Source organism: Pteropus vampyrus, unplaced genomic scaffold, assembly GCF_000151845.1.
Source record: "Pteropus vampyrus isolate Shadow unplaced genomic scaffold, Pvam_2.0 Scaffold107, whole genome shotgun sequence".
In the NCBI taxonomy this organism is placed as follows: Eukaryota; Metazoa; Chordata; class Mammalia; order Chiroptera; family Pteropodidae; genus Pteropus; species Pteropus vampyrus.
Genome location: NW_011888888.1, coordinates 983,811 through 998,225, shown reverse-complemented (window position 1 = coordinate 998,225; position 14,415 = coordinate 983,811). Strand labels below are relative to the sequence as shown.

The 14,415-nt window shown below is 35.4% G+C and overlaps 1 protein-coding gene across 1 annotated transcript in view; it reads right to left on the bottom strand.

Annotated features, from left to right (window-relative positions):
- The window catches only part of DNAJC2 (DnaJ heat shock protein family (Hsp40) member C2), a 30,253-nt gene that overhangs the window by 13,881 nt on the left and 1,957 nt on the right, over positions 1 to 14,415 (bottom strand). Inside the window, exons 2-6 of the mRNA XM_011365199.2 lie at positions 14,076 to 14,266; positions 9,668 to 9,743; positions 2,720 to 2,818; positions 1,645 to 1,786; positions 232 to 312 (exon numbers count right to left, since the gene is read on the bottom strand). Coding sequence (XP_011363501.1) covers positions 232 to 312; positions 1,645 to 1,786; positions 2,720 to 2,818; positions 9,668 to 9,743; positions 14,076 to 14,266 — 589 coding nt within the window. The remainder of the gene's footprint in view (positions 1 to 231; positions 313 to 1,644; positions 1,787 to 2,719; positions 2,819 to 9,667; positions 9,744 to 14,075; positions 14,267 to 14,415) is intronic.

Below are 14,415 nucleotides of genomic sequence, written 5' to 3'. Positions count from 1 at the left end.
AATTAACAGAAAACAGATTGAGAAAACAATCATAAAGCCTAACTATCACAAAGGAGGTAATACAAAATTATGTGAAAACCTAATTATTAATTCCTGAAAAGAGTGCTTTTGTTCAGTGAGGTTCTGTAAGTCTCCTATCCCTCAATTAATTTATGAAGTCAATCAAGTACTTACTGAATATATATCCTTTAAAAAAAATGACAGTATTATAAAATCAGTGTATTCACTTACCAGAAAGAATAAAATGCATCTACATCTTCAAATGATGAATTCATATCACCAAGTTTAGGGACATTTTTTTTATTTGACCATCTGATATATTAAAAGAAAGAAAAATTCAATTAAAAAATTTAGTATAGAGAAGTTCAACAAATTAATTAAAATCAAGTTTTTACTAATACCCTACAATATCCCTCTCCTAGATCCTCAATAAATAAGAGATGGAGCGGGAAGATCAGCAGTGTTATATTGAACAATATAGGTACAATAAACAGAGGACTACGGTGGACAGGGCGGGAGAGAAAAAAATGGAAGTATTCTGACCATCAGGTTATCTCCAGTTCTATAAACTACAGGGTTGTAGCATAGCAGCTGCCAGTCTGGCTAGGAAAAACAGGCACTAAGCTCCCTTTTCCAAGCTTACTTACTCTTGCCCCTAAATAGAAAGTACAGAAGCAAGCTGTAAGTCCAGCCTTTTAAAAAATGTTAATACAGAGGAGAAGAGATTTCTACCCCCTTATCACCACTACCTTCTGCCTAAGAGTCAGAATTTTAGGTTCAGCACTTCACCCACCACCTTCTAAAAGGATCCTAAGGCTGTTTACTGACCCGTTTTCCACTCTATGAAACCATTCCACAGCAAAATATATTATTTTTACCACCTTCAGCATTGTTACAAAACAAATGTTGAGGAAAGGGTATAAGGTATATTAAGACTGCACCAAACCTCTAATCACAGTGGTTTCCAAACTTGGCTGCACATAAGAATCACCTGGGAGCAATAAAAATCCTACAGGCATTCTAAACCAATTAAATTGAAATCACAATTAACTCAATCTCTTCAGGTGGAACCCAGGCATCAGGAATTATCACATTCTCCACGTGAGTCCAATGTGCAGCCAAGATGTGCTCTATAAAAACCTTTCAACGCAGATGAAAACAAAAAATGTAGAATACTGGTATAGCCTATTTATAAACTGATTTAAATAAAATAAATCACATTTGCTTTAATCTTAAAAATAAATCTTCCTTTTGTCAGAAATCCTTATGATAACAGATGCTCAAAAAATAGAACAAAAGCTTTTCCCAAATAATAAAGGTGCAAATAGAGTAGTGTACCATTAAAAATAAAGGAGAAGCAAAATCATGGGAAATTACTGTCACCTAAGTGTCAGTATCATACTACATAAAGTCAGTTCTTTGCCCTAAAGGAAATTAAAAGAAAAACATCCTATAAGTTATACAGGAATTTCATTATGGAAAGGTAGAACTTCTGTTTAGAGAAAAATAAATGAAGGGAGTAAGTTCTCCAGAGTGGTTCAGTATTGTAAAGAACAAAATATCAGAGAAAAAAAGCAGAAACCTGAGGACTACAAGAAGCAAGCCAACAGAGCGTAACAATTACAAGCGGATGCGTCAACTCACCTGGAATTCCTTTCAAACACAGGAGAAAATACTTCAAAGAAATTGTCCTTTGCTTCACTTTTAGAAGGAACCGAGTTATCAAAAGTGGGATCTACACTGTTAAATGCTCGTCTTTTCACTGGATCAGATAACATTTCATAAGCTGAGGAAAAAATGATAAGGTCACATTACCATGACTCAACATTTTTTTCCTACAAGAAAAAAAACTTTAAAAAGTTATTATTTTTCATATTTAAAAATTTTTGTGCTGAGGAGGGTTAACTCTAGGTAATGACAGATTTAGTACTAGTGGATATAACTGGACTTAACTTCTTTAAGTAGCTCTTCTATAAAGCAAATGACAAAAACAATGTATATTCATCCCTTAAGACAGCATGACTCTGAGGAAAAAGTTGTTAGAAAATTAACTGTTAGATCCCAAGGTTGTAAAAGATCCTAGGATCTTAGGCGTCTTGAGCACTGTGTAAGAGAAGACCAATAAGAATAAGCTTAAAAGGTGTACATACAACTTCTTAAAAGTTAGCTTCAAAATGTAAAAATGCATTTAAGGCAACACTTAGAAATGGTGGTACCTATCTATGTTCATTTGCTTAGTGAGGACATGGCTATGTGAACAGCAGTAAACAGTTGTGGGTCCTGCAACAGAATATAAATGACCTCTTGATTTTAAATTAGCAAAACATGTAGGAACAATTTAGTCCCACAATGTATCTGAAATAGAGAAATATCTTAATATTAGATGTAACATTTATGTGAATTAACTCTAGGATTAGCTTCTCATAATAATCACCTGGGGTATCGTTAAAATACAGATTGTCATTTAGTAGGTCTGGGTTGGGGCCTGAACTTCTGCATTTCTGTCAAGCTGCCAGATGTTGCTGATGCTGCTGGTTGGGAAAACCTCACCTTGTGTAGTGAGGCTCTGGAGAAGATTACAAGAAATAACCATATATAACTAAAAATGTTTTAAGATGTCATGGTATAAATGACTACGGTATACACTGGAAACCTAGCCTCAGCAATTAATAAGCAATCATCAGTATTAGATATTTCTGACTCTAAAATATTTTGTTACCTTTAGTTATGCAAGTGAAGTAGTCATTATCTCCTTCTTTTATTGGTTCACCAGCTGCTTTCCGTTTGTCTGGGTGATGTTTTAAAACCATTGCTTTATCTACGAAATAAGCCAGACTTAGATAATTTGTTGCTCTAGGCATCAAAACTAAAAATAAAAATGAGTCGAACAAAACTATTTCTAAAATCATAATGCTACTTTAAAAATGTTTTCTCTTATGGTAAAATATAAGCTTATTAAATGTAGAAATTACAGGGAAACAAAGAATTATTTTAAGAATTGGCCAAAGTGTCAGCACCAAAGACATTCATCGTTAATATTTCCACACACTTTTTTTCTTAAACATATGCTTTAAAAATTTTAGGTATAACATCATATATAGCAATTCATATTCTGCTTTTTTCAACTCAACACCTGTATTTTCTATGTTGTTACAAATTTCAAAATTTGTAACAACTGTATTTTCCATGTTGTTACAAACTTCAAAATTTTTTAAATGCTTAGTACAGCATTTCAAGTAGATTTATAATAATTTATTTAACTATTTCTCCACCATTGGCTATTTATTGTCAAAGTTTTCACTATTATAAGTACCAATTTTAATCATTTTGTAGATAATTATTTTCCATATTTAGGATTTTTTCTTCTTAACAATATATTTACAGAGGTAAAATAAGTGAGTGAAAATGTAGGAACAAGTTTCTTTCTAAAAGTTATACCACTTCATACTCCTAGTGAACATCCTTTTCACCAGCACTGGATCTAATTATTTAAAACGACGATTATCACTGGTGCTCAACAATTCTTTTTTGTTTCTTTCATCCTTTATGGAGGAGGGAGAGGTTGTCAGTTTTTCTTCTGAGTTTGTGTAAGTCACTTTACAATATGGCTAGCTGTTAATATCTACTGAGCATTTAATGTGTACCAGCCAATGATTTATCAGTTAATCTTCTCAATCACCCTATGAGGAAAGTTCTATTATTTTCTCCATTTTATAGATGAGGAAAATGAGGCACAGAGAGGTTAAGTAACCATGACCACTGCAACCTGTCCCAAAGTCCTAGCCAAGTGGGGATCCTACCCAGGCAGCCTGACTCCTCAGCCTGTGCTTGTACACTGCTTTTTGGTCCCTCATGTTTGATGCTAATGTTTTTCCTAGCTGCACTTATGTTTTTAAAAAACACTCAGTTGTCTTTATTTATTTTTACTGGTCATTTCTTTTATAATTTTTCCAAGTACTTATAAACTTAGAAGCCCTTCATTCTTCAAAAGTTTGATATATATTTCTAATTTCATTAATATTTTCTATGGTTAGAATTGAAAAAAAAATTTAAATTCTTTATAGAAATTTAAATTTAAATTTTAATAGTTAAGCAAATATCTAAACCTGCCATTTTCAAAGCCCTAATCTCATCTAGTAATCCTTCTCTTCTTCACTGATTTATGATGCCTCAGAGTAAATTTTACCAGGGTGTTTCTGATTACCTATTCTTGCCCCAGGATTAGCTTAAAAATGACTATAGCTTTCCAATATATGTGATGATAACTTCCAAAAACTGCATATTATTTTTGCATTTTTCCTGCATCTAGTCAGTTGACACAACTCTTGATTTCCTAGGTAGATCCTATATTACCAAAAAAGAATATTTTTCCTTCTTTCCAATAGTTCTCTCTCTTATTTGATATCTAATTCACTGACCCACACTTACCACATAGCATAAAAATAGGCAGGTTAGCTTCTCCTATAGGTTTTAATGGTAATTATCACCAATGCCACATGGTTAAAAGTTTGTTGTCTGTGGGTCTGAAACAGTTCTCAAAGTCAGGAATTAACTACATTTCTTTTCAAGGTTCTATTTATCAAAAAGGAATAAATATCTACTTTGGAAATCACATATTATCTAAGCTATAAACAGATTTAGATATATTAATTAATTTCCTAAGTTGGATTCCTGAGAGAAATCCTACTTGCTCATGGGCATTAGTCTTTTAGTAATGTACTGTGAAATTCAGTTTTCTATTATTTTAACTAGGATTTTCTTTTGTTTTTGTATGACACACATGGATGAGACTTGCTTGTAGTTTTTTAAAGCTCTTTGCCAGGTTTTAAAAATTATTAAGACTTAATTTTTTTAGAGCAAATTTAGGTTTTCAGCAAAATTGAGAGGATGGTAGAGATTTCCTACATACCTTCTGCTGCACACACATGCACAGCACCACCCTCTGCCCCATTATCACCATCATCCACCAAAGCAGTCCATTTGTTACAGTGATGAATCTATACTGACAAATCATAATCACTCAAAGTCCATAGTTTACATTATGGTTCACTCTTGGAACAATACATTCTATGGGTTTGGACAAATGTATAATGACATATATGCATCATTATAATATATGGATTATTTTCACTGCCCTAAAAATCTTCTATGTTCCTCCTCCTTTCTACCCTCCTCCCCCAATCCCTGGCAACCATGATCTTTTTATTGACTCCACAGTTTTCTCTTTCTATGCTAGGTTTTCATACTAGAATTATATTAACTTTACAAAATGAATGGTTCCAAAACAGTTTATGTTCAGCATGAGAATTTTCAATCTCTTAAACATTTGAAATAATTCACCTGAGGAATCACCTAGGCCTAACTGTTTTTTAGGAGGCAATTCTTTTGTAACTTTAAAAATTTCTTCCTCCATTTAAAAAAAGTTATGTAATCAAAAACAGTGTTCTCAAATAAAAATATCATCTATAATGGGTTTCCGTCTGTATTTCACTGTTTTTTCTTCTTATAAATCCATTTTGGGATACTGTTTCATCTCTTCTATTTTTTTTTTTTTTGTCTATATTCCTTAGTGCTATTCTTTTAAACATTTGAATTAAATGCTTATTTTATTTGTTCCTCTTTTAAAAAACGTAGCATAATAGTTTAAAGCGATGGACTTACTAATGGTACAGCACTAATTACCGCCCCTCAAGTTTTGATGGGCAATGATCTTACTTTCGCAAGAAGAATCTATTAACACAATTTTTATACCTGTCTGGGCCCAAAAGCATATATATTCAATTTCCCAAGTGATTGTTTCTTGATTTAATCATATCCATTTTACTGAATTGAGATAAAATGTACGTAGAATAAAATACTTAGGTTTTAAGTACAGACGCCCCTTGATATCTGCAGGGAATTGGTTCCAGGACCCCCATACCCAATACCAAAACCTGAGCATGTTCGAGTTTCTTACATAAAATAGTGTATTTGCATATAACTTACAGACATCCTCCCCTAAACTTAAATAATCTCTAGATTACTTATAATACACAGTACAATGTAAATGCTATGAAAATAGCTGTTGTACTATATTGTTTAGAGAATAATGACGAGAAATCTGTACATGTTCAGCACAGATGCAACCTTTGTAGACCTAACTATATAGAACACATTGAAAACAACATATTTTCCTGATTATTTTTGATCTCGGGGTTGGTTGAATCTGCAAATGTGGAACCTGTGGATACAGAGGGCTGACTGTATTGTTCAATGAGTTTTGACAACTGCATACACCCATGTAACTACCATCCAAAAGAAAATACTGACCATTTCCATCACCTGTGGAGTTCCCCTTGTACCCTTTTCCAGTCAGCTCCCACCCCCTACCATCTGGGGCAACCACTTTCTGATTTCCATCACCACAGATTACTTTTGCAGGTTCTTCATGCAAATGAAATCATACATTCTGTCTTTGCACCTGACTTCTTTTGGTAACATGTTTTGTATCAGTAATCTGTACTTTTTCAAACTGCTGAGTAAGTATTCCAGTGTATGACTATATAGCAGTTTGTTTATCGATTATTCTGTGGGTGAACATTTGGGTGGTTTTCAGTTTGGAGATATTGTGAATAAGGCTGCTAACAACATTTTTGTACAGATGTTCTCATGGGCGTATTAAACTTAGTAACTTCTTCATATACTGCAAGGATTCAGAAACTGTGATAAATATTTTTGTTTTTTTGAGTTCTAAGATTTTTCTTATAGTCAAGTATATTATAATTTCCTTCACTAACAAGAGGCATTTTCACCTTCTAGCTGGTTTAGGCAGAAAAGGAATTTATTAAAGGTTATCAGACTACCAGGCTTGGAGACTATGTAGCTAGGAACAACCATCAAGTCGTACTGGACAGTTCAGAGATGTGATGACCCCACCATGGCTGGACACTGCAGAAACTGAGCACAGGCTACTTTCACTGTCAGGGCATGGGGGAAAGCTATGAGCTTCTCTCTGTGGTGCTCTTCCACCCCTGCTGGCAAAATGTATTTTGTGCAGCTCAGGCCTAATTTAAACAGTTATCCTTTGAATTTCGTGTGTGCCAAGCAGTGAAACCTAAGTTATATGCCTACAAACACTTTCAATCTCAAGACATATCCTTTTATAAATGAGGTAAGCTTTCTTCTTTATTTGCAATTAATTTCTGTTACATTTATTCTGCCTTCTTCTTTAGGGAAATCCTACATCTCTCTATTCTTTCCCCCTGAATCGTGGGAACATTCCTCAAGGTTGTCCTCTGCTTTACTGTGTTTTCTAATTGTATGTTAGCCTTCATAATTCTAAATTCTACTTTCATATTTTTAGTTTCCAGGCAATTCTTATTTCTTCCTAGTCCCTTTCTGCAATGCCTACGCCACCCCCAATGCAGTGCTTCACATCTTACTGACAACATATAACAGATACTTAAGGTTTCTTTTGAACCTTATGATAAAGTCTGAGAGATGATGTCTCAATTCTTAGTTAGTCTCCTTTCATGCTGCACTATTATTTTCTTCATTAATTTTTCTGCCTAATCATCTTTAGTTGTCCATGTACATTAGAGGGTCCTGAAATCCGGAAGGAGCGAAAGATGTTATCTGTTATTAAAAAATAAGGTATAGGAAGCCAAAGAACATTATTGGCTTGAAAAAGAAATAAAAGTAGTTTGGGAGCAACTGTTATATCTTTACTGAAATTCTGAATACTTCTCCTCTACCCCAACCAAAGACAGTTTCTGGAATGTTCTGAGGGTACATTAGCAAAAGGGCTTTATTGTACATTCATACTGCTATTATAATAAAAAAGTCTCTAAATACAATTTTTAATTTTAAAAAGCTTTCAGTTTAAAAAATCAGAAATATTTTAAGCTAAAATTGTTAAATTAAAAAAATTCAAATTACCAAAGACTTTTTTCCATTCAAAGAATATCAAACCTACATGCATCATATACCGGTGTCGCAATTTTACTTCAAAAACAAAATTATGTAAGTAATTGAAATACCACCTTTAGTATTCAAGTACCTCCTCTTAACCCTTCATTCAACTTTTCTAGTAATTTATTCTTTTCAGAAGTGCAGAGAAGGAAAAAAAGACCACTAACTTTAGTCAACCTTAATTGAATTCCTAATTTTCATTATAGCAATTCAAAATACATTAAACAAAAATATAACTCATGTATTTGTAATACAATGCAAGAACTCGAAGGCTCTCAAATGCTATCAGACTTATATTTTTATTAGGTTTGTTTGTGCTAATAATTACAAATCTGAAAACACTAACTTGGCATTTTTACTTCTGGGCAAGATTTCAGAAAGCAGTAAGCAGCAACTGTCTATTTTATGGTGACAGAGGCAAGAGAATAGTTTCCTTCAGAATAAACAAGAATATTCAACAAGGTGGCAGAGAGTGAATTATAATTCCATTTAATGTTAACCTGTGAGCTGGGGTTGTAAAACTTTTGGTTATAGAATAAAAAAACATATTATGCCAATTAAAAGAATGAACTTAATAGAAGCAGATGGATATTCCAATTTATTGTATTTTTTTATCTTTAGAGAAAGAATTCTTTCACCTTAAAACACCAACTATTTTCATAGTTCTAATTACTTCCAGTTCTTTTGCAAATTCACATATATCAAGACATATTTGGTATTTGTATGCTATTCTTTCATATAGCAAGACTTTGCAAATACTTTTCCATGGCAAATAAATTTTCCTGTATTTTACAATGACCATATGCATTAAGATATGCTTAGCCTAAAATCATGCCAGTTTTTTAAGAAATCCAGTAACAGGTCTAAAATAATCTGATGAATTCATTCACCTTGTTTAAAATACTTGCTGATTTCCATTAATAAAGAAAACTTTGAGTTTATCAACTATACTTAGTCTCTACTAATAGTTTTCAACATGAGATAAGTCTCCTTTAGCCATCTTCCTCCAAGTACAATACTTTCTCTTAACTGGCGTGGACACCCTACTCCTTTTCCATATGGCACAATCTTACCTCCTCTGTCCTCAATATTTATTCTTTAAAGTGGAGGGCAGAACATTTTCCTAATATAAAACGCAGAAAACAAATCACCTTCAGCCCTTTCCCGAAACTTTACTAATCAAGTGAACTGACAGATGTGTAGGGAATTATGTCCACAGGAATGCAAAGGAAAGGACATTTAGGAGCACTAAGGGGATGGTGTTTTGTAAGGCATATAAAAACTGGCTTCCCAACAATTTCCTCCCAGATTTTTAACCTTGTCAATGAAAACAATAATGAAGCACTGAATAACTGGAAAGAGAAAGGGTGACATTAACAAAAGTCTGACCTAAGATCACCAAACAACATCAAAAACCCAAGTAACGAGGCAACTTCCACTAAATACTGGGGGCCATACTTCTAAAGAAAGCTTGCCATTGGAAGTATGTTATTTATCTTGCCACAAACACACACACCTACCGCCCTGATTTCTTATTCCTAATGAGAAAGTCCATACATAAGACTAATTGCTTTTTTCTGGTTCTGAAGGTAAAGGACAATGTGCCTGCTGTTAAACCTAGAGTTATGGCTATAGACTATTATCCTCCATGTGTTTTCAAAAGGATAACATTTCCAATACTAGATATTTGATTATTTCAAAATAACTAAATACTTACGAGCTGCTTTGATCTGTTTCTGTGTAGCTTTGTATCTTACATGGCCAAGTCCAAGTACTGCATAATGATCTTGGTTCTGATAAAGACACAAAAGGGAGTCGAGTTTGAAACAAAAGCAATATATCCTATCCCTTGTGTTTTGCACCCTAAAACATTGTTCCCCAAAGTGATGTTCCCATGACATGAGTCCAGTGAGAGATTGTGTATAAAATGGGTTCTATGGTCATTTAAGGCTGGGAAATGCAGACTCTTGTATAGCCTTCTTGATGATTTGTATGTACAACCTAAACCTAATAAAGGCTCTGAGAAGTATTACAATTAAGAGAACGAGCAAGTAAACAGAAACCTGTACAACCTAGCATATTCCAAATGCACTTGACTGTAGAACCCTTTTTTCTCTTAAACCTATTAAAATCCTATGGCCATCCTTAAATTAAGATATAGCCAGGAAGATTTCAGAATTGAAGAGAACATTACAGCAGCCCTAGTAAGTTGGGTCAGGGCAGTGACAGGACAGAACTAGGAACCTTTTGGAACAAAGAAGGTAGGTTAAATGGATATTTTGAGAAAGTGAGGGATGAGGCTTCTCTGGATAGAAGTACTGGCTTTCATTTCTGCTTTGGTTAACATCAGTGCAAATTTAGAAATTGAGGTAACAAAGGTAGTAAAGGCTCCTTCCAGAAATCATAGGGTGTTCTAGTACTGGAGAATGAATGGGGAAGAAGGGGAGTTGAAAGCAGAAAACATGGGAGAAAAAAGTCAAATAGGGCTGGCTGATTTCCCTTTAAATTCAGGATTACAAACTTTATAGGGATCGGCTCCTCTATTATGCTGGGCAATCATACATTGCTACAGCTGGTTCACCTTTCCACTCACTAAGATTACTATTACATATTTTCTGTCCTCTAATCTTTCCTCAAACCTCACAGACCCTGCTCCACCCAGTCATCAATGGCCTTGCTTCCTGCTTAACTAAAAAATTTCAATTATCCTGTTCAAATTCCAGCATCTTTCTACCACTCTATCTGCAACCATACATCTTTTCCCTTTCCCTTCATTAACAATTTAGAAAGCCTGTCCTACCAAGACAAATTACTCCACCATTCCTCTTGGTTCTGAATATCATCTTCTCTAAGTCTCCTCAAATACTAGCATCTTTCAGTTATCTCCTAAATTTCAGCTGGATTATTTTCATCAGTATAAAAAGATGCTGTTATTTTTTCATCTTAAAAGCAAACAATCCTTCATGACCCCTTTTCTAGCTACCATCCTATTTCTCTGCTGTTCATCAAAGTTAAACTTTTTGAAGAAGCTGTCTGTCCTCTCTAGCATTCATTTTCAAACTACTCCAGTCTGGTTCTGCTCAGTCCATTTCCACCCCAGATGCAATGCAGTTGCTCTCTTCAGCATCAATTTCCAGGTGCTAAATCCAAGATCACCCATCTGCCCTCACTTGACTTCAACTCCCAGCGGCAGCACAGCTGACTCTTCTTGAAACATTATCTTCCTTTAGTTTCTGTGAATCTACTCTCTCTGTTTTCCTCCTACCGTCCAGTAGCTTTTCCAGCCACAGTTACTGGTTTCTCAATGACCTGCAAAGCTCCTGAGGTTTCTTTTGGTCTCTCTCTATACTTTGATCCTAGGTGATCTGATCAAATGCCAAGGCTGGAATATGTTAAGTACCCTGTAAATGCTCACAACTCCCCAATTCACTCACAGACCTCTGAGCTCCAGAGGCACAGAGACCTCCATCTCTCTAACCTCCTGGCCTGTGTCACTCTCTACAATGGTCATCCACTTCCAAATACCAGATTGGTGTTTCAGTTCACTGAAGATGCTGAGCTCTTTCCCCTCAGGGCCTCAAATGCTATAGTCTCTGTCTGACACATTCTCTCCTCACTCTTCATGTGGCTACCATCTTCTCATCCTTCAGTCTCAGCTGAAATGTCATCACCCTTTTGAAAGCAGATAACCTCTCCCCATTTCTTCTCCTTTGTTGTTGTTGCTATTCCCTCTAGAGTACTTAAAAACTGCTTGCACTTCAAACTCCCAATGGCTTTCCAATGACAACTACCACTCCTGACCTCCTCACCCTGCCCTCATTCACTCTGTACCAGCCACTTGCCTTCTTTCAGTTCCTGGAACATTCTAAACTTTCTTTCTGCCTCTGCATAAGCTCTCTGCCTGGAATGCCATTCCCCCTAATCTTTGCAAATCATTCAGGTTTTATCTTAAACGTCGGCTTCACAGGCCTTCTCCATCTACTCCATCTAAGGCAGTCATCTGGACACTCTCTCATATCACCCTGTTCTTTGACCAGCACTCAGTGTCCATGTTCTTGATCGTTTATTATGTTTCCTCACTGGAATATAAGCTATGTGAGAACAGTGATACTATCTTGTTCAGCACAGCATCTTTAGCACCCAAAGTGTCTGACACATAGCAGGTGCTTGATCCCTATTTGAATGAAACACCTGAACGAATGTACAAACCCTGCTATGTTGTTCTGATGTTATCTATTCCTTTCTGTACCAAAGACCTTCCCCATTCTTTTTTCCTTTTCTCTTTCGTAGTTTTCAACGTTCCCCAATTCTGTATCTTCCTGACCCTGCCTTTCCCTCAAGTTACAATTTTCTCTCGTTTTCTTTACAATTCAGCTTTGAGAGTATTTTACACTTAAGTCTCTACTTCATCCCCTCCTAATAACTCCTCAACCCAAGGTAATCTCTTGCCATCCCATTTTACTAGAACTGTTTTCAATATGGTCACCTAAACTTCTTTGCCAAACTCAGTGGCTTTTCATCATTATTTACGTTATGTGATTGATCTGTCTCCAAAGCAGTGAAACTGGTGAGTGTTTTTTCCTTCTGAGACTTCCCCCCACCCTCAGTTTCTGGAAGTATAGTGCCTGATGTTTAATAAACCTTTGTTGAACTAACAATGTTTTTTTTTTTCCTGTTTTCTTTCTACTTCACTCTTTCTAATATCTTTTGCTTTCTCCTCTTCTGACCACCCCTAAAATATCCATACACAATGTTCAATTCTTTTCTTTTAAAATTGATAATGACGGCAGAAGAATCAGCTCACACTTTCTGGGTGCTTATTTACTCTTCCGAGTGCTTTCTCAGATGCCTTACCTTATTTAATTCTCACAACAATCTATGAGATAGGAATTCTTATTATCTACTGTATGTTTTGAATTTATCATATGCCCAAGCACTAGGTTAAGGGAATGAGATACAGAGATGTCAAGTAACAAGGGAATGAGGTACAGAAATGTCAAGTAACTTTCCCAGCACACTAAATGGGCAGAATCAGATTTGAATTCAGGCACTCTAATTCCAAAGTATATATATTTAAGTATTATACTAGTGCCTACTTAAGCAATATAATACATATTTGTCTATATTTTTCTCCTTGGCTGATGTCATTCAATTTTCCACAGCCTCAACTGCCACCTATATGCCAACAACTTGCAATTGTTTTTGGCTCTAACCTCTTTTCAGAGTCACAGACCAATTTCTAACCACCTACTAGACAACTTCACCAGTATGTTACTAGAACCTCAATTCTGACATAGCCAAAGTTGAACACAAACACCACATTCCTCACAAACTTCCTTTTCATGCATCCCAGTGTTGGTAACTAACATCACACTCTAGCAAGTCGCTCAAGCCAAAATGCTCAGATGTGTTCCAAATATCTTCCCTTCTTCTGTGCCACACAGCCAAAGTCACCAAGGTTTGTCAAGTCCACTCCTTCCCCTCTAAATTTGTCCCCTTCCTCAGAACCCAGCCACGAATTTAGTTTAAGCATCAAGCATTTATTTGCAGGCTTGGATTATTGCAGTAGGCCTATAATAGCAAACTATTCACGTCCCCTCCAGACTTGCCCTCCCTTTTCAGGCAATTTTCTGTACTGCCAAGAAAATTACTTTTCTAAAATTAACCTAGAAACTCTTGATGACTTCCTACTGCCCCCAAAATAAAATGTGAATTCCTTCCTTAGCATGGCATAAAAAGGACACTAGAGTTTGGTCTAGAGTCTGTTTCAGGTAGAATTTCTCAAGTACCCTAGTCTTCACTGATCCCCAAAAAGGCAGTGCATATTATTTTAATCTTTTGTTTCTTTGCATATCTATTTTTTTGCTGAGAACGCCTTTTCATCCTTTTCTCTTTACAAACTGACCCTTATCCTTTTAAGACCAGCTCAAACATTATCTTCTCTGTGAAACTTTCCTATATTTCTCCAGCAGAGGCATGTGCTATCCCATTCAGGACTTAACAATAAACTGCTGCTCATTTAAAGTTATCTTGAAGCATCTTAAAACATGGTTTAATAATGAAAAACTCGTGAGAAAATTACCTTATTAAGCATCTGACTGAACAAAAGATTCAATGTTAAATACCTTCCAGTCCTTGGGATCAAGTGTTTTTAGCATGGGAAATTCCTCTAACTGCAATTCTTCATCTTCTGATTCTTCTGATAACTCTTTCTTATCCTCCAGTTCCTGAAAAGAGGCAGAAGCATTTCTGTTTCTCCTCTTAATGAAAGCTTCAAACCATCTTCCCACAGGTTCGACTTGACAGAGTGTTGAGGCTGTGATTGAAAGCGTTAAGAGAGGCTTCAATGTACTGCATGGAATAAATCTGTTTCAAGGCAATAAATAAGATCAAAACAGTGATAGTATCAGAATATAACTTTAAAACTGCCAACTAAGAAAATAATTGCAGTGATCCAGTTAGCAT